Source organism: Gossypium raimondii, chromosome 3, assembly GCF_025698545.1.
Source record: "Gossypium raimondii isolate GPD5lz chromosome 3, ASM2569854v1, whole genome shotgun sequence".
NCBI classification, from domain to species: Eukaryota; Viridiplantae; Streptophyta; class Magnoliopsida; order Malvales; family Malvaceae; genus Gossypium; species Gossypium raimondii.
In genome coordinates, this window is record NC_068567.1 from 45,405,039 (window position 1) to 45,430,348 (window position 25,310).

Genomic DNA, 25,310 nt, shown 5'->3' on the forward strand with positions numbered 1-25,310 from the left:
AATGATTTAGGCAACTCTTATTTGGACCGTTTGAGCCTTTCAAGCCAACCTTGATGAAATTTTATACTTTGAAACCCAACTTTGAAACTATATAGCCTAATTTTATTTGAACCCTTGCAATATTTAACCTTCACTTCTCTCTTAATTATCTTTAAATTGTTCCAAATACTAGACTCAATACTATTCAGAATATTCTTTGAAAATAAGTTTGGGGGAGTTGAAAGAAGTATCAAATGCTCTAAAAATTGTAGTACATACAGTAAAATGCTTAAAAAAATAGAGCACATGTACTTGAAAGAAAATAGATGTACAAAGGAGCATGTGAAAGCAAAGTAAGTTGGTGTATTGAGGGAAATTATTCCAAAGGTCTGATTGAAGCTAAGTCTAGGGTTTAAAAGCCTTAATTTATCTATCTTTTACCTACCTTTAGCCTACCTACGTTACAACCTTTTTAAAGACCTATAGATTCAAGTTTTCTATGCTACCTACATTAGTGGAGAGAAATTGCTATGTTCAACATTTGAAGACATAAGTTAATCTTAATTATTGCAGCTTAATCTTGAATAAGGAAATAAAATCAAACTGGTAAGGGTTAACATGTCTTGTTAAGGAAGCATTTAGTCTAATTGTGCTATCATAATAGTTGTTGAGATTAATTTGAACGATATCTATACTTAAGTAGCATAACTATAAAATTTCTTGTTTTTGAGCATAAGTATATTAAATTCATAATTTGGGGAAGAATGTTATTCTAAGGAATTTTTCAAAGGTGTTTTCTGACTAATTCTTTTTAATTTGTGCATTACTCGGGACGAGCAATGAATTAAGTTTGGGGGCGTGGAAACACGAAAATTTACACATTTTTACATACCCTTTTTAACTTAAAATCATACAGTTTCGATAAAATTCTTGTCAAAAAATAATTAATTTTTACAAAATAAATAAAGTGCACTTAAAATATGAACATGTTGAATTTTAGTTAATTTTATAATTAATTTTGATGAATTTTGGTTATTTTCGACAGATTTGCACAAAGGGGGTGTAAACTTCAAACCTACCCTGGGGAATATACCTCATTGTGTGCTCTGGTTGGGCTTTCTATGTTGACCTAGGTGATTCGTTTTAGAATTGCGATCTCTGTTGCCTCTCATTTTGCACACGCAAAGACTGGTGAGGTGGCCATTGCCTGTTGCGAGCTCCATCTCTATTTCTAAACTTTCTGTCCTCCCTCTGAACTATGCCATATGCAACCCTTTTGATCTTTTTTTCCTTTGAGAACTTGTGGGCCTTTTCATACAAATCTGCCAAACTTTGGGGTCTATTTTCAGTGAAGGAGTACTATACTTGCTCATTTTGTACCCCCATAATAAAGGCATTGATGACCCATTGGCCTTCAAGGTTCTTTGTGTTCAGTGTTGCTGCATGAAATTGCTTCACGTAGTCTTGGAGAGACTCTCCCACTCTTTGCTTCACAAACATTTATCCCATAGGAGTGCTCATAATGGTTCTATGTGCTTTGAATCATCCCAAAAACATCTGACCTAGATGAGAAAAACTTTGAATAGATCCTTGGGGGAGAGACAAGTATCAATCTTTTGCACTCCCCTTAAGTATTGTGGAAAAAGCCTTGCACTTTGCAGCATTTAAAGCCTCCAAACCATTCATGTAGTCATTATACTGCATAAGATGAGCTCTAGGATCCCTCCTTCCTTTAAACATGTCCTTGGGGACCTTGAAATCTGCTGGTAAACCTATTACTACCACCTCTAGGGCTAAAGGATTGTTGGAGAAAAAAAGCCAATCCATGTCTTGAGACTCAAGGCACAAAACCCTCACATCTCTTCACAATGCACCTATATCAATTTGCCACTCCTTTTCATGCATGATCGGTCCTTCTTCCTGTACAACTAGATTGTCCTGAAAATCGAAAATATTAGATTGTACCTTTCTCTTGAATTCATCGTTCTACTTCAATAGCTCCTACTAGATAGTCCGTTGTTGTTCAAATCATGTATTCCGTAAGGCCATTTGTTCCCTCATCAATTTCATCTGCTCCTGGAGGGAAAAAAAATTGTTGTTCATGTGTTAACCGGTTCATTACCTTGTGCTCACGAACAACCAGAGATATGCAAACTGAGCTCATGAGGTGATCTCACGAGCTCTCCCCGCAAGCCCCTTAACGACTCCACTTGTTTAGGGTCCAAACTCGGGTCACGCGTCGGTAATCTGGGTTGTGTTCGAGTTTTAGGTTGGTGATTGGTTGTCTTATAATAGGGTTTATACCTGAACTTGTATAAGTTTTATTCTTTTCTTACTCATTTAAAATATTCAATGTAAGAAATACAACATTTTTTTATTTAATTAAACATGTTAAAAATTTATTATGTAAATATAACCCTAAACCTTAAACTAATAGAAAAACTAATTATAGACCTTAAAATCTATACATAAGCTTATCTAATTAATGTAGTAAAAAATATACAATTATTCATCGTCTATTTGATGCATTTGAGTCTCAGGCGAGCTCACTATATTGGCCATGAGTTGCACAAAGTCAGGATTGATAATTGACGAATCCAACACTAAAGTGCTTATCAGATCATGAGCTAGATTTGGAGGGCTTGTAGGTTCATCTAGTTACACAAGTTAGGTTGCTTAGAAAGCCTGACTAGCTTCAAGTTCAACATGTATAAAAGCTTAAGTAGTTTAGTCGAGTTCGAGAGGTACGAGAGCTTAAGCAGCTCGAGCAACTCAACCTCATACATAAGGTCACAAATTTCTGTGTCTATTGAGTTGAGTAGCTTCACCACACACTTGCATGTTCCTCTTCCAAGGTTAGGACATTGGATGCTCTCTGAAAATTGAGGAACCTCTTCTAGCCAATATAGATAATGATTACCATGGACTTTAAACCATTCAATATGAATCATGGATGGTGCAAATTTACCACCATTGGTCAATGTAACTTGCGAGATGTGCTAAATACAATTAGGCCAACGCACGATGCTCTTAACATGTTTAATCGCCTAATCGTGCTCTATCCCCGAACGAAAATTCATATAATGACACTCATCAATGTTCTCTAAATATATTGGAATTTATCAAAGCATCTCAAACTACCGTAAAACTCGATCCTACTGTTGCCACTCTATGTAATAGAAGCATATAAGCAATATGCACACATTAAACACATGGTTGTGCAAATGTGCATTTGTTGATAGTATGATAATAATACCTTCCACCGTATAACCCCATCCAAAATGTAAAAAATAAATTAATGTATTTAAATTCAATTATAATAATTATATTAATTAAATGTTAGTATAATAAACAATTTATTGAATCATATGATTGAACATCAATAGATGATCACATCACTACAATATCATCTTTCCAATAAATTGTGTCCCCGGTCATCTATTAAAATAGCAAATATTAGTACCAATATAAAACATTTATAATGTGATATCTTTTATAATATATATTTCTAATTTTACCTTCTAGCAAGAGAAAAATTAAAATTAACATAAGGGATAGGTGCTATCCATGATAGTCAATACCATCCTTATGATTTAACAAATCACAAAATAGTAATTTACTTTCACGTCTTCACTTAACGTGCCTTCTATAGCATTCTATTTAGGCATGCCAAAATTATAGACTCCCAACTATATGTTTTAGTTTTTTGGAAATAAGTTAACAACGGGAGAAACATGGTATGAATCTTTTTGCCAAACTTTCTTAGCACCAATACATCTCCAATCAATTGAAGGATGTAAGCTCTAGCATGGCGTTTAATATTGAGTGGAGTTCAATCCTCTAAAGCTTGTTAAAATGAGACATCAACCGTGTTAAGTTAATCTGAAGCTTATTGGACTCAGACTTATAGTTGGCACCCCTTCTAAATACTCCAGCAAGTAGTATTACTAGATTGTATTAAAAACTTCGTGTTAATAGATGTTTGTCAACTAGAAGGCCTGTTAATAAAGCTACATATTCCAACATTATTGTAGCTTCATCTAATAGAAGATGAAACATATAGGTCTTGAATTTTTATCATTCAATCAAAGAGGAAATGAATGTCAACACGAAAGTAAAATCCCAATTTAACTAACGTGATAGAAACTGATTAAATGCTAAAATTACATATTTTATGTAATTAAATTAGTTAATTTATGAGAGTGCACCATTGATTTTTTCCATGTTTATATTGAATTTTCTGCACGGATGCAATTTGGGGCTAAATAGAAGAAAAAGGAAACAATTGTGCTAGATTGAAGAAAGGAGCAAAGAAGGCGGGCTAAAGCAAAATTTTTCCAAGATGTAATTAGCTGAAATTTTATGTTGACTTAATGGGAGATTATGTAGGGATTTTTATATCATGAAATATTTTATTTCCTTGATTTTCTATGGCTAGTGGCTCTTAATTTAGCAAAGCCACTAGTATAAATAGGGGACTACTTTGTTCATTCAATCATCAAGTCATAAATCAAGTTTTCATCTTTGGAATACAATTCCCCTTCCTACTCACGAAATTATTTGTTGATTTTAGTTTCCTTTACTTTCAATTCATTAATTTTCAGCTTGTTACCAACTTAAACCATTTACAATTTCTATTTCAAACTTTCTTTTCATTTCCAGTAGCTAAACCATCCCACTCTTATACCCAACCAAAATTCCAGCCCCCATACTTAAAACACGCCACCCATTCTTTTTACATATTTTAACCTTATTTAATTTATCCAACTCCAACATGCCCCAAACCTTAGTAAACTAAACCCATTTCAGCTTTAGGTCGGTGTTAACTTCGTCAAAACCCATGAGTTACGAACCCGAGCAATTTAACTCCTAAATTCCAGTACTTATTATTTCTCCGGATTAAGAGTATGATTTTGTCAACTCACAAAGTCAAATCAACACTAAGTCAAAAAATACGTCGTTTGAGTTAGTGTGGTTAGACGTATAGCTGGAATTCCGAAAGGATCGATTGTCTAATCGAATTTTCGTGAACACATTGGCGTGCCAAGTGGAGATTGTTGTTTGGTTTCGTCAAGGGAAGTAGTAACCGGATTTAAATGTCCCACACGGTTGAGGGCATTGGTTCGAGCTAGGCTCTTCTAGAACGCAAAGCTGCCGCAATTTTAAATCACGAACGTTTCGTTGGTTGTTCGAACGGTAAGGTTTAGTTATAGGACATTCCATAACTAATTTACACAGGGAAGAGTTGGTGTCCGATGCGTCCTTGGTAGCTATAACTAGCTTATTGGAAAAGAGGAGTTCATCTAATTTCGAGGATCGATTCAAAGACGAGGAAAAACCCATGCCTGAAGCTGAGCTTAGTTTAATTAATTTTTCTTCAGATTTATTTAACTGTTTTTATTATTTTATTTTCAGCTTTTACTTTTCAAGCATTTTTTCCCTGTTTATTTCAGGTTCCAAATTTTCAATTTTATCCTCCCCTTAAATTTCTTGGTCACAACAATTGCCCAGGCACAAATCTGGTCGAGAAAGAGAAACAATTTTCAGTAAACCTAGTTCCTGAGGGGTCGACCCTACTCCCTATACTGCTTAAATTGCAAATTAGGCGTAGGTTTATATTGGTGGACTCGACACCCATCAAAAACCAACATCTCTTAAGTAAGGAATAACAATTTATGAGGCCGTTTATGTTCATATTACCATGACATCAAGACTTTAAAGATTCCTCCATTATTTTTGCATTCTAAGTGACTTGTTCTTCCAATCTTGATAAAGATATGGCCATTGTAGAACTTCAAAATTCAGATTTAAAAAATTTTAAGAATGTAGGATAATATACAAGATAGAGTTTTAGATTTTTATTAAAAAAAAAGTGGAATATGCTATTTATAGTTTTTAGGATAGGAGTTCCATCAAGGTTTTTTTTTATAAGACCTCGACATTCAAAAGTGACGCAATTACTTCAAAGTTTTAAAATTCTCTCCTTTTCTTTAATATCATTAAACTTAACAGCTCAAAAGATGGAAAATTTATGCGTAATGAAAACATATTCTAAAAATTAAAACCTATTACACATATATATGTATAGAAATTACAAATTTATTTTTACAAATAGCATATGGTAGATAATAAAACGTATGGTTTTGAAACTAATTAATAATAACACATTAAATATATGCGTTATATTTTTTAATAATCTCAATATAGGTTCTTATCATATATTTTTTAAAAGATAATATTTAAAATTACCCATAACCCCTCCTCAACCCATAAATAAGATGATAATGCGCTTCAACGCTTTCGAACTTACATCCTCCTTCATTAACAATAATACCAATGTCAATCAAATTAAGACTCAATCGGCAAACATGTGCATTATTAAAATAAAAAAAAATAGATCAAATTATTTATCATAGTAATGTCATCAATCTTAAGTCGTTGAATTAATTTATGATACAAACTCAATCAAATACATTGCTAATATATATAATTGAATGGAGTAATTTACATAAGTTCATATCTCACCAAATACGTAATTTTAATTTTTAAGTGAAAAATCAATTTATCAAATAATATTACTTATTTTAACAATAAAAGACATTCTCGTAGCTGAATTGATGATCTAATTAAAAGTCACACCAGATGATAGATAATATTTTTTCCCCACCAATAAATCACAGTAAACTTAATAAGATTTTACAAATACAAACCAACCAATAAATCACAATAAATAATACTGCAATATACTGTATAAATTCAGACTCGGCATAAATAAAACATATAAAATAATTAAAACACCAATAAAATAAAATAAAATAAGAGCGCACAAATCCATAAAATTCATAATGATAGAAGCGTTTATAGCTAAATACCTTAATTAACCCCAAAAAGCAACGTGCTGAAAGTCAAATTTATTCTGTATAATAATATAGCTCTATGCCTCGAATAACCTCAAATAAAACTTAATAACCTAATTTACTTGTCCCTAAACACAAAAATCAAGCTATCCCATGCAATTTGGGGATGAACTTTGCAATAATATCTTGAAAAAGTGGTGGCACTGATTTATATAGCTCAAGTAAACAAAACAAGTGGGAGAGAAAGAACAGAGGGTTTCCCCTTTTGAACCGTATGTTTACAATTTCGTATTTACAGAATGAAAATCGAGGAACTAAAACAATAATGTTCTCTGTAAGCCTGTAATTTGGCTGCCATATGAGTTTGATTGCAAGGCAGACATTTGAGAATTTGTAAGAATATTTTGGGGTCAGCTTCTAGCACTTAACTGTACCAAAATGGGATAGAAAAATGTGTAGGAGGAAGTCATGTCATTGTCGCTTTCTTTGGTAAAGTGAATAACCAATCAGAGCAGACATCAAAAACGTCCAAAGCACCTGCAATAAACACAAAAGTAGATAAGTGATTGGTTCCATCAGCTACAATCAAGCAGGGGGAAATAATAGAAGGAAATGGTAGGGAGAGTACCGTATTTATGGTATGCCATCGTTCAAGCCTTCGAATCCGGCATTGCATGTCTTCTATTATGCCATCCATTGGAGAAACCTCCCTACTCTGTGACGATTCTGATGGTGTACTGCCACCCTGTTTGGTCCACTAAAACATTATTAAATATAAAGAGAATTGGTACCAATCTTAATTGGAGCAAATTCTACCGCATAAAAACTAAGATTTTTAGTAACATGTGGACTCCAAATTATCAAGAATATGCAAATAAAATTTACATGTCAGTTATCTGATTTTCAAATCATATCCTTCCGATGCTATTTCGTAGAAATCAAATCTTTGTTGAGAGGCAGATTCTAAATAACCATGGATATGTAGATTGCCATGGTAACTCTGATTCTTATCCGGCATAAACATTAGATGAAGAAGCTTACGTTAGAGGCTATCTAGAATATCGACATGTGATGATAGCTTAATTTTGTTTAACAATAAACACCTGGGATTGTATAGACTCCACAAGTTCCTGCAACCTTGCAGCTTGATGAGTGTGAATTCCACTGTAACTTCTTTCCACAAGAGGTAATCTTTCCAAAATTATTTGGAGATAACTCTACAAGATAAATATGAGTCCTATCAAGTTTAAATAATAGACAAAAATGGAAGAAATACAGAAATATCTTACACAAACAAAGGCCAAACCTTTGTCGTGTATGACCCATCCAGTTTCAATGCTGAACCCGCAGCTGCCACAGCCTCTTTATTGACCCCTTTGATCTGTAGGTAAGGGCTAGGGGCATCTTGTAGATGGTCAACCTCAATAAGAATCTAAAGCCGGCACCGTTAAATGAGTGCATAAAGACAAGAGCTCATATATGTCAGAAATAATTGAAGTTAAAAAAATCCCACACCTACGAACACTGATTGACTCGTGTTCAAGAATAGCCTTTATCCAAAAAAAAAAAAAAAAAAAACAGATAAATAAAATATAAATGGTTAAGAACAGTGTGGTTTTCAATGGTATTAGATACAGGTATAGAAGATTGAAATAATAGTTTGGCAACTAAACCCTTCACACATTCAAAGTGAATCAATAAAATATACTCACCACAAGAAAGCAATACTCAGAGCTAGCAAAGACAAACTAATCTAGAAGACCCACATCATATTATTTTTCATTTTAATAAAAGACAAACAGGATATAGTTTTGTCCAGAGTTACTCAAATCAAGGTTTAAAGACAAAATTCAACTAAATTGAAGTAGAGGCAAACTTCAAAGATGAACCAGAGTAGAAAGGAAAATTCAGCATTAAATCACAAGTTAGAATGAAGTCAGAACATTGAAAAACTAGAAGACTACGCTTTTGGTCACAACTAATTTTTTTAATTTAAAAGCCACTCATGTTAACACAAAATGAGTATTATAAAACCCAAACTAATATTACCTTGCCATCTTGGTAGATCAGTGCAGATGCTTCAATGTAGGCTACAGCTTGATATCTGCCATCAGGGAAGGAATAGAATACCCAATCAATCAATCATGAACTTATCAGTGAGTAATGCATGAAGGAGGTAAAAAGAAAACTGAAAATAGCAGAATATGCCTCATATAAAAAATTTCCAAATATGTAGGGTCTGAAAATCAAAACTATAATCTATACCAAAACAGATGATGTGAATGTTTGAACCAATCATCAAGAATAGCAGTGTCAGCAGATAAGACCCAACAAGTTGAATATTTTATGCCATTTTTTCATAAGTTACCACTCGTAAAACTACACATCCATTAGAGTTTGCAAAACTCATACGGAAGAATATTGACTTTGTTGAAATACGTGAAACCCTATATATTTTGGGGATATTTTTTAAAGCTATTTAAATCTTATTTAGGTAGATAAGAAATTTTTTAAGAATATTTTATTTTATCTTTTAGTAGTTTATTAGAATAAGAGAATTATTTACCTAGTTAGGTTTTGACTCTTTCCTCTATTTAAATTTAGTTCTTCAATTAATAAAATACAGAACAGTTTTATTAAATACTCTCTTGAAAACTTTCATGGCATCTAAACTAGATTAAATCTCCAGTAGCATCATGTTCAAAACAACTTTCACTGGAGATAAGAGATCTAGCAATCAAATGGAGGTAGAAAGTTTTACCATTGAAACAATTATCAAGAGTGCAATGACTCAAGGGACAGAGGTGTCTCACCTCTCTTTTCAGTTGACATCTCACAAGTTGAATGGCAAGAATTATCTCGAATGGCCGCAACCCATAAAGTTAGCAATTGATGGGCATGGTAAGCTAGGTCATTTAACTGGAGAAATCAAGCAACCAGAGGTAGGCGATCCAAAGATGAGCAAGTGGAAGTCAGAAAATTCTATGATAATTGCGTGACTTATTAATTCCATGGAAGCATCCATAGATAAACCTTTTCTTTTTCTCCCGACTATTAAAGATGTTTGGGACGCTGTGAAAGACACCTATTCAGATTTAAAAAAAGCTTCACAAATCTTTGAGTTAAAAATAAAACTCTGGAAGGCTAGACAAGGGGAAAAGGAAGTTGCTTTTTATTATAATGAGATGATGTCTCTTTGGCAAGAACTGGATTAGTGTTATAATGATGAATGTGAAGGTCTCGGAGATAGTGTAAAAGCTATTAAAAAAAAAGAATGAGCGAGCATATTTATTTCTGGCTGACTGATTTAAATAAAGAATTTGATGAAGTGAGATCTCAGATCCTAGGAAAAAAATTGCTTCCAACACTCCGTGAAATTTTTTTTGAGGTTAGAAGAGAGGAGACAAGGAGAAAAGTAATGTTAAGGCCAAGATTTAAAGCTAATGATGATAGTTCTGCTCTTGTAACTGTTAAAAATAATGATGATAGTGATAAAAGAAAAAAAACTTGGTACGACCACTGCAAAAAATATTAGCACACTCGAGAAACATGTTTGAAGCTCTAAGAAAAACCGACGAATGGGAAAAAAAAGGGTGGCAATGGTCGTGGTTCACAATCAGGGGATACAAGAGCTTTCTAAACGACTAATGAAAATCATTAGCAGCAAAGTTCTCTAGAAGGGTCTCCATTCACTAAGGAACAATAAGAGCATCTACACAAGCTTTTTCAATCACCACAGTTTCGGATGAACTCTTTTGTTCCTGACTCATCCAATAATCCTTCTTCCTCCTTTGCCCAATCATTTACTGATTTCTCTGGTTTTTCAAGTGTTAAGCCTTGTAAAACAAGCACGTGGGTTGTTGATTCTAGAGCTAGTTATCACATGACTAGTAGTCATTTTCTTTTCTCAACTAAACACCTTGTACAGGAAACAAAAAGATCAAAGTAGCAGATGGGTCGTTCTCGGCAATAGCTGGGAAAGGCACTATTAAAATTTCACCTTCCTTGGTTTTACATGTGCCAGATCTAGCTTGTAATCTCATATCGGTCAATAAATTATCCCAGTCTTCAAATTGTTATGTTATATTTGACTCCTCTGTGTAAATTTCAGAACATGGTCTCAGGGAGAATGATTAGCAATGCTAAAGAATCTGATGGAATTTACTTTCTTGATGACAAGCATCTAAGTCGACCAACAACTACTCTATGCTTAAAATATGTTTCTAGTTTTGATAAAGTTAAGATTTGGGGACACCCTGATTTTTACTATTTAAGATATTTGTTACCTAATCTATTTAAAAATAAAACTCCTTCATATCACTGTGAATTTTGTGAATTGGCTAAACATCATCTGTCATTCTTTTTACCTCAAAAATATAAAGCTTCCAAACCTTTTTTGTTAATTCATGGTGATATTTGGGGATCTTCGAGACTCTCAACTTTTTCTAGAAAATGTTGGTTTGTCACATTTATTGATGACCATACTCACATTTGTTTGGTGTTTTTATTAAAAGATTAGTTTAAAGTTAAAAATGTGTTTTAATATTTTTATGCTAGTAAAAAAACAATTTGGTGTGAAAATAGAAATATTTCGGAGTGACAATGGTGGGGAATTTTAGTGACCAATTAGGCGTTTTCTTAACCAAACATGGAATAGTCTACCAAAGCTCTTGTACAAATATACCACAGAAACCGCCATCTTTTGAAAGTAACTAGAGCCTTAATGTTCACCAGTCAGGTACCACATTATCTTTGGGGTAAAGCCTTGTTAACATCTACATATCTTATTAATAGAATGCCCAATAAAACTCTAAACTATAGAACTCCTTTCAGTCTTTTGAAAGATAATTTTCCCAACTCCAAATTGATTATAAATTTATCTCTCCGAGTTTTTGGGTGTAGTGTTTTTGTTCATCTTCACAAAGTAAACTAGATCCTAGAGCAAAAAAATGTGTCATTGCTGGATATGCTTCTAATAAAAGGGGTTACAAATATTATGATCCAATTGATAGGAAGATTATTGTTACCATAGATGTCACATTTGTTAAAACACAATCTTACTTTGATTCTAATCTTCAGGGAGAGAATTATATTAAATAAGATTTAATAATTAATCAAGAAAAGACTAGAAATATACAACATAGGGATTCTAATAATAGGGAAGGCAAATTTATGATTAACACATAAATTAATGATATTATTGTTGTTAATAGAAAGGAGTATGAAGGTGTAGAGTCTGATCATGAGAACAAAGAACAAACAAAGGAGTTATTAGTTTACTAAAGAAGAAACTGAAATCAAGAAAGTGAAGTCCACCAGATTCATCACCAAGAATCCGACACGCAAGATCTTGTCAAAAAGTCCAAGTAAAACTCATAATGCAACCAATGAATTTTCTGATCTAGATATTCCAATTGCTAAAAAAAAAGTGTTAGAAATGTTGTCAAATATCTCATGTCTAACTTTGTGTACTATAAAGCTTTGTCTTCGACATTCTCATCCTTTTTTTCATGTCTCGATACTGTGAAAAAACCTAAAAATGTGAAAGATGTTTTACAGGTTCCTGAATAGGAGGCCGTTTTAGAGGAGATGCGCACTCTTGAAAAAATAGATACATGGGAAACAGTGGAATTACCTGTATGAAAAAAACAATGGGTTGTAAATAGGTGTTCACAACCAAATTCAAACCGGATGGATCTTTAGATAGATACAAAGCTCGGTAGGTGGCTAAAGGGTACACTCAAACATATGTGATAGACTATCTTGAAACATTTGCTCCAACAGCCAAGTTAAATTCTATTAGAATTCTTTTATCAATTGTTGCTAATCTTGATTGGTCTTTACAGTAGCTAAATGTAAAGAATCCTTTCCTAAATGAGAAACTTGAAGAAGAAGTTTACATGGATCCTCCTCCAAGTTTTGAAGAAAAATTTAAAACTCGAGTATGTAAGCTCAAGAAATCTTTGTATGGTCTAAAACAGTCTCTTCAAGTTTGGTTCGAACAATTCACTCAAGTTGTTAAAAAACAAGGTTACTCACAAGGACAAGCCGATCACACAATGTTCTAACACTCATAAAGAGGTAGAATAGCAGTTATTATAGTTTATGTTGATATTATTATTACAGGAGATGATATGGATGAAATAAGGCGTCTCAAGGAGCATCTAGCATTGGAGTTTGAGATCAAAGACTTGGGTCCTTTAAAATACTTTCTTGGAATGCAAATTGCTTGATCAAAAAAAGGTCTTGTGGTCTCTCAGAAAAAATATGTGATTGATCTTGTAAAGGAGGCTGGGATGAGTGGTTGACGCCTAACTAACACACCAATTGATCCAAATGTAAAATTCGAAAATAAAGAAGGACAATTAGTTGATAAAGGGTAGCACCAGAGATTAGTTGGTAAGTTAATTTACTTATCACATACAAGGCTAGACATTAATTTACTTATCACATACAAGGCTAGACATGGCTTTTGCAGTAAGCTTTGATTGATATATATGCACCAACTTGAGGGAGGGTGTTGAAATACGTGAAACCCCATATATTTTGGGGATATTTTTTAAAGTTATTTAGGTAGATAAATCTTAAAATAAATCAATTGAGATTTTTTAAGAATATTTTATTTTATCTTTTAGTAGTTTATTAGAATAAGAGAATTATTTTCCCAGTTAGGTTATGACTCTTTCCTCTATTTAAATTTAGTTCTTCAGTTAATAAAATACAGAACAATTTTATTAAATACTCTTTGAAAACTTTCAAACTTAACTTCCTCTCCCTTTAATATCCAAAAGTTTTGTTCAACAGTACCTCTTAATCCCCCTCCTTTTTTTCCAAGAGAAGAAAAAGAGAATTGTGAGACCTTTGGATTAATCCTAGGAAATGACTACTCAAACCTCTTTCTAATTGACAATAAGAGGCATTAACATCACAATACAAACCATTTTTATTCAATACCTATCATAAAATAACATTCCGTTATAGCAAAATTCTAGTGAACATCAACATTAATATCTGACTTACCCAAGGTTAAGAAGGCCAGACACTGTACTAATGCTAATGTCAAAATCCACTTTGGGCTGAATGATGAAATTCCCTTCCCTAATCGGCTAAGAGAATAGAGAAGGAATCAAAATATCAGCTATTTGCTACAGTTTTAGAAAAAGCAACTACATTGCATAGGCTAAAAGGAATTTTACATAAATATTACTACTCACCTCTCGTATTAGTAACGCAAATCTGCCCTCACATATTCTGACACGTACACAGTCACTCTCAGCTATGTGCCCATTTGCAGGAGTTCCAGGAAGCCTTAAATATATATCAATGAAATTCTGAACAGAACTACAGAACTTCGCAGAGTCAAGAATATTTAAAATATCTTGATAGGCCACCTGATACCATGAATAAGTAGGAATGGCTTGTCAGTAACAAGGCTGGGCCATGAGTTTTAGATCATAGTCTTTATAATACTTACTTGTTTATTACTCTTCAAAACGAATAGTGAACTCTCGGGAGAAAGAACAGGATCAAAGTCATTTCTAATTTTGAGCTGCAATAATATGAAAAACCATTGCAACACACAATTAGCTTTGTTGTCAGAGTTGCTGCTCAAAGAACCATACCTTTACATGCATCTATGTAATACATATTGCCATGAGTAGGTTAAATACATACAAACAGTAAAATACTTTACCAACATGTGTGCCTGTTCAAAAACAGAAAGAAATACCAAAAGTTTTCTGATATGTCCAAGCACGTGTACTAAAAGTTTGAGTTATTCATAGACTACTGACATGTGCATGAACAAGATGCGGTTCAATATGCTGCTGGAATATTGGAAACACCGTCATCATGATCTCATTTTGGGACATAAAACACCCCACTCTGCTTTTGTCTCTTTGAACTCGAGAAATCAGGTGTGAATGAACACCTCCAACCTGGTTTTGCAGCCAAAAACCAACTTAATAGCCCATTTTTCCCCAAAGAAAACAAGATAATACATCACAAGAAAATATCAAGCCCTAAAGGAGGATTAGGGAAGTCATCTTACAACAGCAATCCACAAGTCAAGGGATTTCCTGATTTCAGGATGCAAAGCATAAACCCCCTCAAAAATGATCTGGTCAACGGAAAAAAATAAATTTGAAAAGTTATACAAGTATTTAATCCAAATAAAGAGAACAACTCAGAGTTTCAATTGCAGAAATATCAGTAATACCTATTATAAAGAAATCCTTAAAAACAACTATCAGGCATCTTGGATAAGAAAGAACAAATAGTTCACCTTAGCAATCCATGTTTCATATTCTAAGTAATTGATTATTTTAGCTTGTTATATTTCAATAAATATAATCATTAAAAAGAAAAAAAAAAGAAAAAAAGCAATCTTCGACAGCACTGAAATGAACATGTAACAGACCACACCACAATCTTCAGAAATTTCAAGCTCTTTGAAACAACTACGAGAACCAGTCTCCAAGTTGAATACAGGTATTTTTGTCTTTCGACCATGCTTTATGTCACCAATGTTCTGCACAAGACAAATACAACCGTGAGGCATTACTGATCAGTGCAAAACTTTCGGGTCAAAATCACACCCACAAGGTATGCAAAATATTAATAATATGCATTTCTTTCATCTATATCAACATCTGGATACCATCAAGCTCTCCTTGAATGAGTTAATTTCTTATATTTTATATGGTTTTTACTATTTTTAAAATGAAAACAAAAATACTCTAGGTGACTGCTTTTATTTTCAGAAAAGTAAAAGAAAACACAGTTTTCACAGATGCTGGGAACAAGAGTTTATTGCTTCCAATGATTTTGAAAACAATGTTTCCACTCCTGCCGATATTCATAAGAGGAATGACATTAATATAACATTTTTTTATGCAATAACAGTAAAATGAATGTTTTAAATTTATAAAAAGCGGCCAATAAAGTAATATAAATATACTACAACAAATATATAAAGAAATGAAATATATATAAGTATAATCAATATTCTAAACAGAAAAATAAACTACAATAGAAATTATATACTTCCTATAATAATAACTAATTGTTTGAACATATTCAATTCAATCTGAAATGTCAAATTAAAATCTGTCTACACTGAAATTAATATGGTACTATATAAATTAGACTTCTATATTTTTATATGTAAACATGGATGTTGTTTAGATAAATTGTACTTTATTATCATTACAATTTACTATTCATTTCTACATGGTAAAAATGACTATTAGAGATAATATTTTATGTATAGTATACACATTAACTAGAAGTATTGAAAAAGTAGTACTTGTCAAATGCATTTCATAATTAAAAGAAAGAAAAAAGAATAATTAAACACACACATATGTAGGTACATATACATTATATATATGACAACTTTTTCTTAATGTCCTACATCTGAAATTAAGTAATACAATGTTTATTGATAGAAATAACAATTGGTGTTACTAAATGATCCTTAAGCTCATGAAAATTAAGTGAAGCCAGAACTGCAATTTAGTTAACCACGTAATCGTAATCTTTACAAACCTTTAGTTAAGCTTAGTTTCAAGCTGCATCATTTACCACTATAATGGTTCAACTGAAGTTCAATGCCTCATTCAGCCCCAATCCTTAAGACGTGTATTATAATTTAATCAAATTACACAAATATAGAAATTTACCTTAGAAAGCAAAGGCAAATCGAGAGAGTTAAAATCATCGTATTTGAAATCCTTAACTTGCTCTGGTCTAAAATAGCTTTCAAGGGAAACTACTTCACAACCAACAATATTTGCCATTTTATGTGCCAAGCTAGTCTTTCCGGATCCACTAGGACCACCTGCAAAAGCAGGTGAGATATCAACAGCATATGAGTTTTGCAATCAGAAGGAAATAGCAATTCTGAAAAATGACATGAACTTATTTCTTTCTTGTTTCATAGGTCAAGAACTTGCAAGTCATTTACATAGTTCAGAATTCACATAGTCTGCCAGGTAAACCAAGAAATATGAAGAAGAGTGGATTAGATTTTGAGACGCTAATTCTCACATTTAACCAAGGCACTTAAATAAAAAAAATGGGAAGAGAGCATTAGATATCAAAATTGCCAGAAGATTTACACTACAGGAATTAAGATTCATAAAATGTGACAGTGGCAAATAAAATTCTAAATCCTAGTGAAAGCATACTGCTTTTCATATTTTATTTAGAGCTGATAACGTAACAACTATCAAAGAATTTATCATGCGGTAATCTAAAGAGAGCTAAGAAAACTGTTTGACCAAAAAGTATCCCACACACTTTCAAAAGTCAAGCCAGCCAGACTCTAAGTTAATGAAAAGAACCATCCCTGCTAGGACTAGTTTCACACACTCAAAACATTATTTGAAACTTCATAGAAGTTCATATGAACAAGCAACTAAACTAGAGAGACATAGGAAAGGAATATGATAAACCAACCAAGAGAGGGAGGGAGGGAGAGAGAGGAGCATTTTTTTAATATTACCAATTCCAACTATAACTGGAACACTTTTATTCTCCAACAAAAACTGAAAATGAAAACCAAAAGAAATGGCATCAGCTTTGGACATGACTGGTATTCTGATCACAATTTAACAGTACAAGCCTTTTCATTATAAGAGCTCTTCCTTCATTACCTGGATTCCCTGCACAGCAAGGAGCAAGCCTCGGTCCAAGTCATATGAATCAGGCATTGGAGCAAGTTTCATTGTATCCCTGAAAGCAGAAGAACCTGTAGCTGCTACATGAGAAAGTCTACGCATGAAGTACATTGAAACTCCTCCATGATGTACTTGAGGAAAGGAAATACTTAAGTTATCGAGCTGTCCACATAGAGGAGGCATACCTACTGAACCACCATGTGAACGATCTGATGAGGCAAAATGCCATGTTGGTAATACAGGCTCCATTTTTGATTTTGTTGGAGAGCGAGTCCAAGGTTGAGCTAAATCCTCAAGCTGGGAAACAAGGTTTGGAGTGGTACGAATAGGCTTTGGTGCCGCAATGTCTTTTTCTTGATTATGAGAGACAGATGTGGCAGAAACAAGTGGAGGAGTATTCAGGCGTGGAACACCTGAAAGTGGAATTGACTTGAGAAAAAAAGATAACCAACAATAGTAGCATTGACAGAGAAAAGTTTGATGGGGATCATGTCTAATGAACAACCTTTTCTTTCAAGAATCATTTCCAGATATGATTTAGTTAGCCATTGTCCAGTAATTCCCATCCGTAATGCTTCTGCTCCAACTGTCTATGCAACAGTATAACAACCAAATCAAACATAAGTTTTTCATCAACTGTTTTTACATGGACATGTGAAGATGGGAGTTTATATTCACTTGCTAACCCAAATTCTTACCACAAAAAAACAAACACAACAGATAAAGATTGGAATTTTGCAAGAAGATAACATGCAATATATTAGACTTGGACAACATACATGTTTAAAATAAAATCTTGGAACTGAAGCTAAACAGTAAAGTTGACAACTTGACATCTAACAAACAGATAGAACATGAATACAAACATACAGCAAAGAAGACCTCTGAGAATCAAAACACAGTAGATATAACCTATATCAGTAAAATGGTAGACTAGTAGCAAAGCCAACGAATTTTGGTTCAAATAAAACAAGAAACATTTTAAGTACATTATAGATGGATTGACTGATTGCATTTTGGCATTTCAAAAACTGTTTAACATCTTTGAATTGAGAGATGTCATGACAGAATAATAACCCAGGTCATTTCAGGCAAGGACAGGGATATAAACAAGCACCCCAGCTTAGCGGGAACCTCCTAAGCTTTCAGACATATAAATGGATGATATTGTTTGACACCTAAGCAGAGGTAATTTCAAGAAATACAGAATCCCAATGAAATTCATATTCAACAGTGCAATCTATATTCCACAATTGTGTATAATCCAAAAAAGAATTAATTTAAGACTTTGCAAGCAAAAGCTTCTAAGCCATCTAAATTTCTTCCAGTTTTCATAATGTTCTTGTTTTCTTGCAATAAATAGAGGCATCAAATTATTACTTAAAAGAATCAACGCACAAAAATGAAAGAAAATAAAAGGAAAAGGGGAAAAAAAAAAACAAAAACAAAAACAGAAAGAAATTCAAGGTCAACATACAAAGAAGACAAGGAATGGCTGCAGTAGAAGAAAAAGAAGGAATAAAGCATGTAAAAGTCAGTCAAAGCACACTGCAATGCTGGTTCTCATTTTGAGTTTTCAGTATGATACTTAAGCAATTGCAACTTGTCACTCTCATTTAAAGCTGAACCAAACAAAAGAAACACTTTTTTGACTGGTCATTTTTTTTACATATATCACTTATATCAAGGTCAGCTCTCAATGAAAAGCATCTAGAAGATAGCCTCGATTATTAAGCATGACTAATGGACATCTCTTCACAATTATCTCATTTATCAAAACTTACCTAAAATCAAAAAGCAACACATATACAGACATGGAAGTGTCAGTTATAATCCACAAATAACTGACAAATAAGCAACATACGTTGAGAAAAGAACTTTTTGCTGAAGTGTCTTCCAATCAATGCAAATTATATTAATATTTTCTGAAGGTAAATCGGGAATACTTGACGAAAATATAACGCACTAAAGAAAATCTGAAATGTTTCCTTCTGGAAGAAATTAAGTTCATACTTTCCTATCTGTGCCCCTAAGCACCAAGAAGGTTTCCCCAAGCGTATCAATTGTTTCAAGTGACAGGGAAAGACTGCCAATATTAACTGATGTTGATGCCCTTTTATAACTGACTACAACATTGTAGCCCAAAGCCAGGAGTCCACCAAGTGTCATCCGTCCAACCTGTTCAAAATTAAATATAAGAATGGGTAAAAAGAACCACATTAAGTTAGAGCAAATGAGCTAACGATGAGATGATTTGCAACATAAGTTTCCACCACAAAGAAGCATGTCTTTTATATAATTAGAAAGATACAAAGTAACAATCCTAGAATACAGATTGAGCTCATTTTTTGATGGTTTGTTACAAACACTCCTAAATCAAAATGTCATATAATATCTTTTTAAATGATACAGAAGAACAAGATTGAGGACCAAAAAAAGGTGTTTTGATCACCAGAAACCTTACTTTTAAATCATATTGCATATTGCTATTGTGGCAGAATACTAGTTGTATAATATTGCTCATTTCACAAAAAACAATTAGCGTCAGCTACTTATTTCATTCCATAAGAAAAAACACATTTATTTAATTGATTAAAAAGCATCCTTAATTTAAAGAGTTGAAAACTTGAGTATAATAACACCTATAATAAAAGGAATGAAGAGAAAATAAAGTTATTGGATATAAAATGGAAGAAGTTAGCGACTTATAAAAGCTACTGCATCAATTACAAAATTAGTAATTTTAAAAGGGAAACACATAACCATACAAAGTTTCAACAGCCAAGGGAAGACATGAACCCTGCTTCCAACCCAACCCCCTTAGCTACACTACTGCATGTAAAACCATTTCGACAGTAACACAGAGAAAGAAAACCTCAATGACAAATTAGAGAGCAGAATTTTTCAGTTTGACAACAACTACCACACTACAACTGTAATCAAGGACAGAAAGCCTGACCTCAAATTCAGCTTTTGGTCTGATGATGAAATTTTTGTCCACAATTCTCTGATCCCCAAGTGACAGATAATATCGAATACCAGATTGTCGCACCTTAATCCAATCATTTATCCGTGCCTCTTCATTAGCTGATGGGGGTCTAAGGTACATCTCAATGAAGCTAAAGCAAAATGAAGTTTTCATTTCAGTCCCAAAACTTAAAAAGAGTAAAACCCGGAGAGACATATATAACTAACACTCTGCAAATAGATGTTATGTGATAATAGTCAGAACCACTCACTTATCAGTTTGTGCCTCATCTTTAAGGAAAAAGGTAGACTGTCCATCAGGTGACTGCCACGGCAATATAATGTCCAAATGAGACTTTAAAGGGCGTAACTGATTAACAATGCAACAAAAACTAACTCTCAATTTTTACGCATTAAAAAAGAGGAATACCTATAGGTTTGTTCCAGTAACAGTTCTCTCAAGACAGCCACAGATAACCAACTAATCAATTTTTTTGTTCATTTCTTTTTTTCTTGGGCAGGGGGAAATATATTTAGAGTTTTCTATGTTGTTGTGTCCACTCCTTCCCATTTTTTTCTCAATGACACCTTTACTTTGTCTTTCACATATGTATCATGAAAGAACTTGTCTGACCTATAGTAATATCAAAATGGCTACAAAACTTTAGTTACACCTAATTGCCATATACAGCTCAGTTTTTAAGCCGAACGCAAGATCAAGAAACTTTAAGGCAGCTCACATATTCACCACTTAAACTGCAATAGCCAGTGTCCAAAGTACAAAACTTTGCAAAGAGAAGATATCCAAGGTCCAAATATGAGCTTGAGAACAAATTACCAAATAAGTCTAAAGTCAATCAAGATAATTTCAGTGTTTATGACAATGTGCATTCTTTCTTGACTCCAAACACATCTATGAATTCTCTATTCATCTTTTATGTATGGCAATGCTGAGAATTTTATGTGACAATAAGATACAAAGTATCACATACCTCACTTCGGCATTTCAGCTTGTAGATTGCTTCTCTGAATGATGATACAAAGCTGTTGTTAATTCTAATCTGCATGATAAACGCCATTAATGAGGAATTGCCAGTTAAATTCCAATAAGTAAGAACATAAAGAAAAACAATGAAAACAAAAGAAAAAACCTGTGCATGATGAAGGTCTGGCTCAATGTGCTTTCTAAACAAAGGGAAAATGCTATCAATAAGGTAATCCAGTGAGCAAGAATCTCCTATATCGTATCGAACTTTGGAAAGAAGACTAAAATGAACACCACCAACCTGATACACAACGAAATATTCAGAAGCATTATGTCAAAAGCTGATGAAAAAAACTAATAACTCCACCAAGGCTTTCTCAAACCTAGTTCTTAGGGAAAGAAGACATTACCACTGCAACCCGGATATCAAGCAGAGAGCGCAATTTTGCATGCAGAGCATAAGTACCATCAACTATTACCTAAAAAAATGTATGAGCCTTTTAAGTCCAAAGCAGCCATAATATGAGATAGATCCTATTTTTACACTTTCTTACCACACCAGACATAGCACTCTTTATAGCTTTGGAGCCAACACGTTTCTTTTGATGAAAATCAAATACTGGTATCTTAGTATCTTTCCCTTCTGTCAAATCCTGTGTTAACCAAAAACAGAGGGCAAACTTTAAGATATATGCATTTAGAATGCCCCAAACATACTGAGATGCAGATAAAATTTTACCTAGACAATAAATTAGATGAATATGTCAGCAAAAAACAATTCAGTTATATGTTAACTTAAACAAGTCTGCAAACAACAGCCATTCACTGAAAAATTGCATTTACCAGCAACTGGCCGTTTCCTTATGTGCTCAACATATGAAGAATCATGTGGTCAATGTCAACATTAAAAGCAATACTTTTCAATATACAGAAGTGAAAAAATAAAACCTAAGTTTTAAATTTAATTGATAAATGTTATAATAGGATTAGGTTTAAAAGCAAAACCAAACTGGTCTGCTACTTTAGAAAAAAAAAATTGCATGACCAATTAGTTATTTTCAATATGACTCATATGTTACGTGGAATCTAATAAAAAAATACCAGAACGTATAAGTTGTTTAATATTTTAAAATGAAAAAGAAATAAGTTGACTAAAACTAACGAACACATAACTAAATCCAAATTACAGTTTTATCAGCCAGAAACTGTCAGTATGGTTATAAAAGGACAGTTTAGGAACACAAGCATTCATGTCCTGTGTCCAAATTTTTTTCCAAATCCTATATATATACACCACGGGTTACAGAACACTTTCACATACTTATCCATCCATCAAAAATATTTTCCCCACATCTTTAAACATCAAAAGGATGTTGAAGGACCTGTAGAATTTCTAAAATGGTTCAATTTAACCAAATAAATACATATTGAACCATTATAAAGAAATGTACAAACCTCAAGATTTCGGATCAATGCATCAAAATCTATTGAATCCAAATCAGTCCCTTCATCAGCTCCACCCCTGTAGTTCTCCATTGGTATAACAGTGCAACCAATAACAGATGCTACCTTCTCTGCTAAGCTTTTGGAAATTGGAACCACCAAATAAACCCAAAAACATTATTATAAGAAAAGAAAAAAAAGCATGCAGCACCATTTGTCCTGCTTCTTACAAGCTTTCTTTTGAAAAGCAAATAGATAGATAATTAGTAGAGGGAGAGACGCCAGAAAACTAAACAGAATCAGAATAGCATGCATACCTAGTTTTGCCTGAACCACTGGGACCACCAATGCCAACTGTGACAAGACCCTCCTTTTTCTCTCTGAGTTCTTGTATGGATTTTACAAGCAAATAATAGCCATGATCAAATGACTGCATCATTCCAACCCAAACAATCATCACTCTCAAAGTAAACTTTCAAAGAACATTAACAGATAAACTCAAACAATAAACAGAGTGCAACTAAGAAGTTCACATGAGACCAAACACTAATACTTCAAGATCATACAGGATAAACTTGACATAGAAAATTTTGAAGACTAGGATTAAGAGCACCACAATATAAAACATAAGCAACCAACACAACAATCAAATATGCTTACCAAAAGTCATTAACCGAGTTAATCAATGTTCAAGCCATACACGTATATATATATTGATACCAACAATATGGTTTAGCTTTGCCAATGGAGTTTACCTTAACAAAACCGGAACCAGTGAAGGACAAGAAAAAGAAGGAAGATAACAACTTTCAAACATGCAAGAAATTTGACGAAAATTTAGGAAAAGAGTGTGTGTATGTGTGACATAATTAAGATGCAACTGATTTTTGCTTAAGTAGCATATTCAACCCTAATCAGCACAACCTCTGGATTGATAATTGTCAAGTTTATTCAGAGACTTCCACACTTGTATCAAGAGTCGAAGCCAGAAGACACCTTGGATGATATCATCTAGAGTTTATAGTTTTCTAATAATAGGAAAATCATCAATTTATCAAGCAGCAAATTGGGCAATCATCAATGACATAGAGGCAGAATAAAAAGATTGAAATACTAGGTTGACATACCATAGCTAAAAATGACATTAAGTAAAATGAGACACTGTGAACAATCACAAATTCCAAACATATTTACAAAACAAAAAACACTTAATAAAGCACAAATAAAGCAAATGCTGATCATGATTCAATAACATAAGTAGAAAGAACAAAGGAAAACGTATTTGTTTCATAGATTACCCAAGATTCAGTACTTGTCTTTTGAACCTAAAAAACAAAAAAAAAGTCTAATAACAGAAATTCTTCAGAACCCAAATTTCATTGAAGAAATAAAAATTACCCAACAACCCAGAATTAAAAAACTAAGAACAACTAGAACTATTTTCTTGAAAACAGAAATTGAAGGGGGACTGACCACATGAAGAGGGAGAGATTGGAGAATAGAAGAAGAAGACGAAGTTGAAGTTGAAGGTTGTTGCTGGAAATAGTCTCGTCCTCCTTCTTGGAATACTCTTTGGACAACTTCATCATCCATTAATTTTCCTTTCTTTTTTTTTCCTTTTTTTTTTTTTTTGCTCCAAAAGAACAAAAAAATTCAGGGCTTTCCTTTTTTTTCCCGCAATGCTAGTCTGCACTGCAGTTTTCTTTGCTTTGCTTGGGAGGAATCGATCATCAATCAAATGAAATCTTTCTTATTAAAAAGGAGAGAATAAAATTATGAATTTTTGAAAAAAAAATTGTTCTCTTTCTTGCCTTTAATTTTTTCTTTTTACGCTTTTCGTTGTCTAAGGCTACTTGCTCCCGCTTGTTTTCCTCACCGTTTCCTTTTTCATTTCCCTGTTCTATTATTACAAGATTATGATTTACTCGTACACGAAATCTATATAAATAATTTAATTTAATTTTTAGAAAAAAAATTTAATTAAAATGTTAAATTAAAATATTTAAAATTATAATATTTTGGTTTCGAATACTATCAAATGTGTTTTTTTAAAGTTTATATGATTTAAAATGATAAAAATATCTTTGTAATAATGTTTATTATTTTATAAGAGTTTTTTATAATTATTCAATTGTGTTTGACTTGTTTGATGGATCAAACAAACTTAATCAACTCTTCTCATAAACATTATAGAATATAAATTACAATTTTTTTAAAAGAAGAGTTTCATTTACCCCAACCACATTTAAGTATAAACAAAATGGTCCAAAGCTCAGAAAGATAATACATTAAAATCAACGACACCATGCCCAATCCTAGTAATAAAAAAAAACCATTTGTCGCCACTACTGTTAACAACAATGAAGGGTTGAGACGTGGTCAAAAAAATTCGATCAA

General features: G+C 32.9%; 1 protein-coding gene across 6 annotated transcripts; it reads right to left on the reverse strand.

The window, feature by feature from the left end:
* Window positions 1-7,022: 7,022 nt before the first annotated feature.
* On the reverse strand, window positions 7,023-24,812 carry LOC105794422 (uncharacterized). 6 transcript variants are annotated; one of them, XM_012623583.2, is made up of 26 exons: window positions 24,387-24,812; window positions 23,231-23,343; window positions 22,926-23,052; window positions 22,025-22,123; window positions 21,881-21,949; window positions 21,637-21,771; window positions 21,478-21,546; window positions 20,758-20,810; window positions 20,478-20,637; window positions 19,532-19,696; window positions 18,024-18,108; window positions 17,704-17,931; window positions 17,495-17,598; window positions 17,344-17,386; window positions 16,520-16,677; window positions 15,256-15,366; window positions 14,887-14,955; window positions 14,630-14,773; window positions 14,311-14,385; window positions 14,051-14,227; window positions 13,857-13,942; window positions 8,886-8,940; window positions 8,143-8,268; window positions 7,940-8,053; window positions 7,465-7,593; window positions 7,023-7,373 (listed from the first exon to the last, which is right to left on the reverse strand). In XM_012623583.2, exons 1-26 carry the CDS (start codon window positions 24,504-24,506, stop codon window positions 7,308-7,310), a joined length of 2,880 nt encoding a protein of 959 aa, XP_012479037.1. In that variant the 5' UTR covers window positions 24,507-24,812; the 3' UTR covers window positions 7,023-7,307. The 6 variants fall into 6 exon arrangements, with proteins under 6 accessions (XP_012479037.1, XP_012479033.1, XP_012479032.1 ...); XM_012623579.2 differs by having other exon boundaries at window positions 17,495-17,589; window positions 20,758-20,855; XM_012623578.2 differs by having other exon boundaries at window positions 17,495-17,595; window positions 20,758-20,855.
* Window positions 24,813-25,310: the final 498 nt, after the last annotated feature.

What these genes read in the sequence shown, in the direction of transcription:
- LOC105794422 (XM_012623577.2), bottom strand. Translation starts at nt 24,506, where the DNA reads ATGGATGATGAAGTTGTCCAAAGAGTATTCCAAGAAGGAGGACGAGAC. An exon ending in AATCTCTCCCTCTTCATGTG is followed by an intron (nt 23,344 to 24,386) that starts GTCAGTCCCCCT and finishes GGAATGATGCAG; the next exon opens with TCATTTGATCATGGCTATTA. An exon ending in CAGACCTTCATCATGCACAG is followed by an intron (nt 21,547 to 21,636) that starts GTTTTTTCTTTT and finishes TTTATCATGCAG; the next exon opens with ATTAGAATTAACAACAGCTT.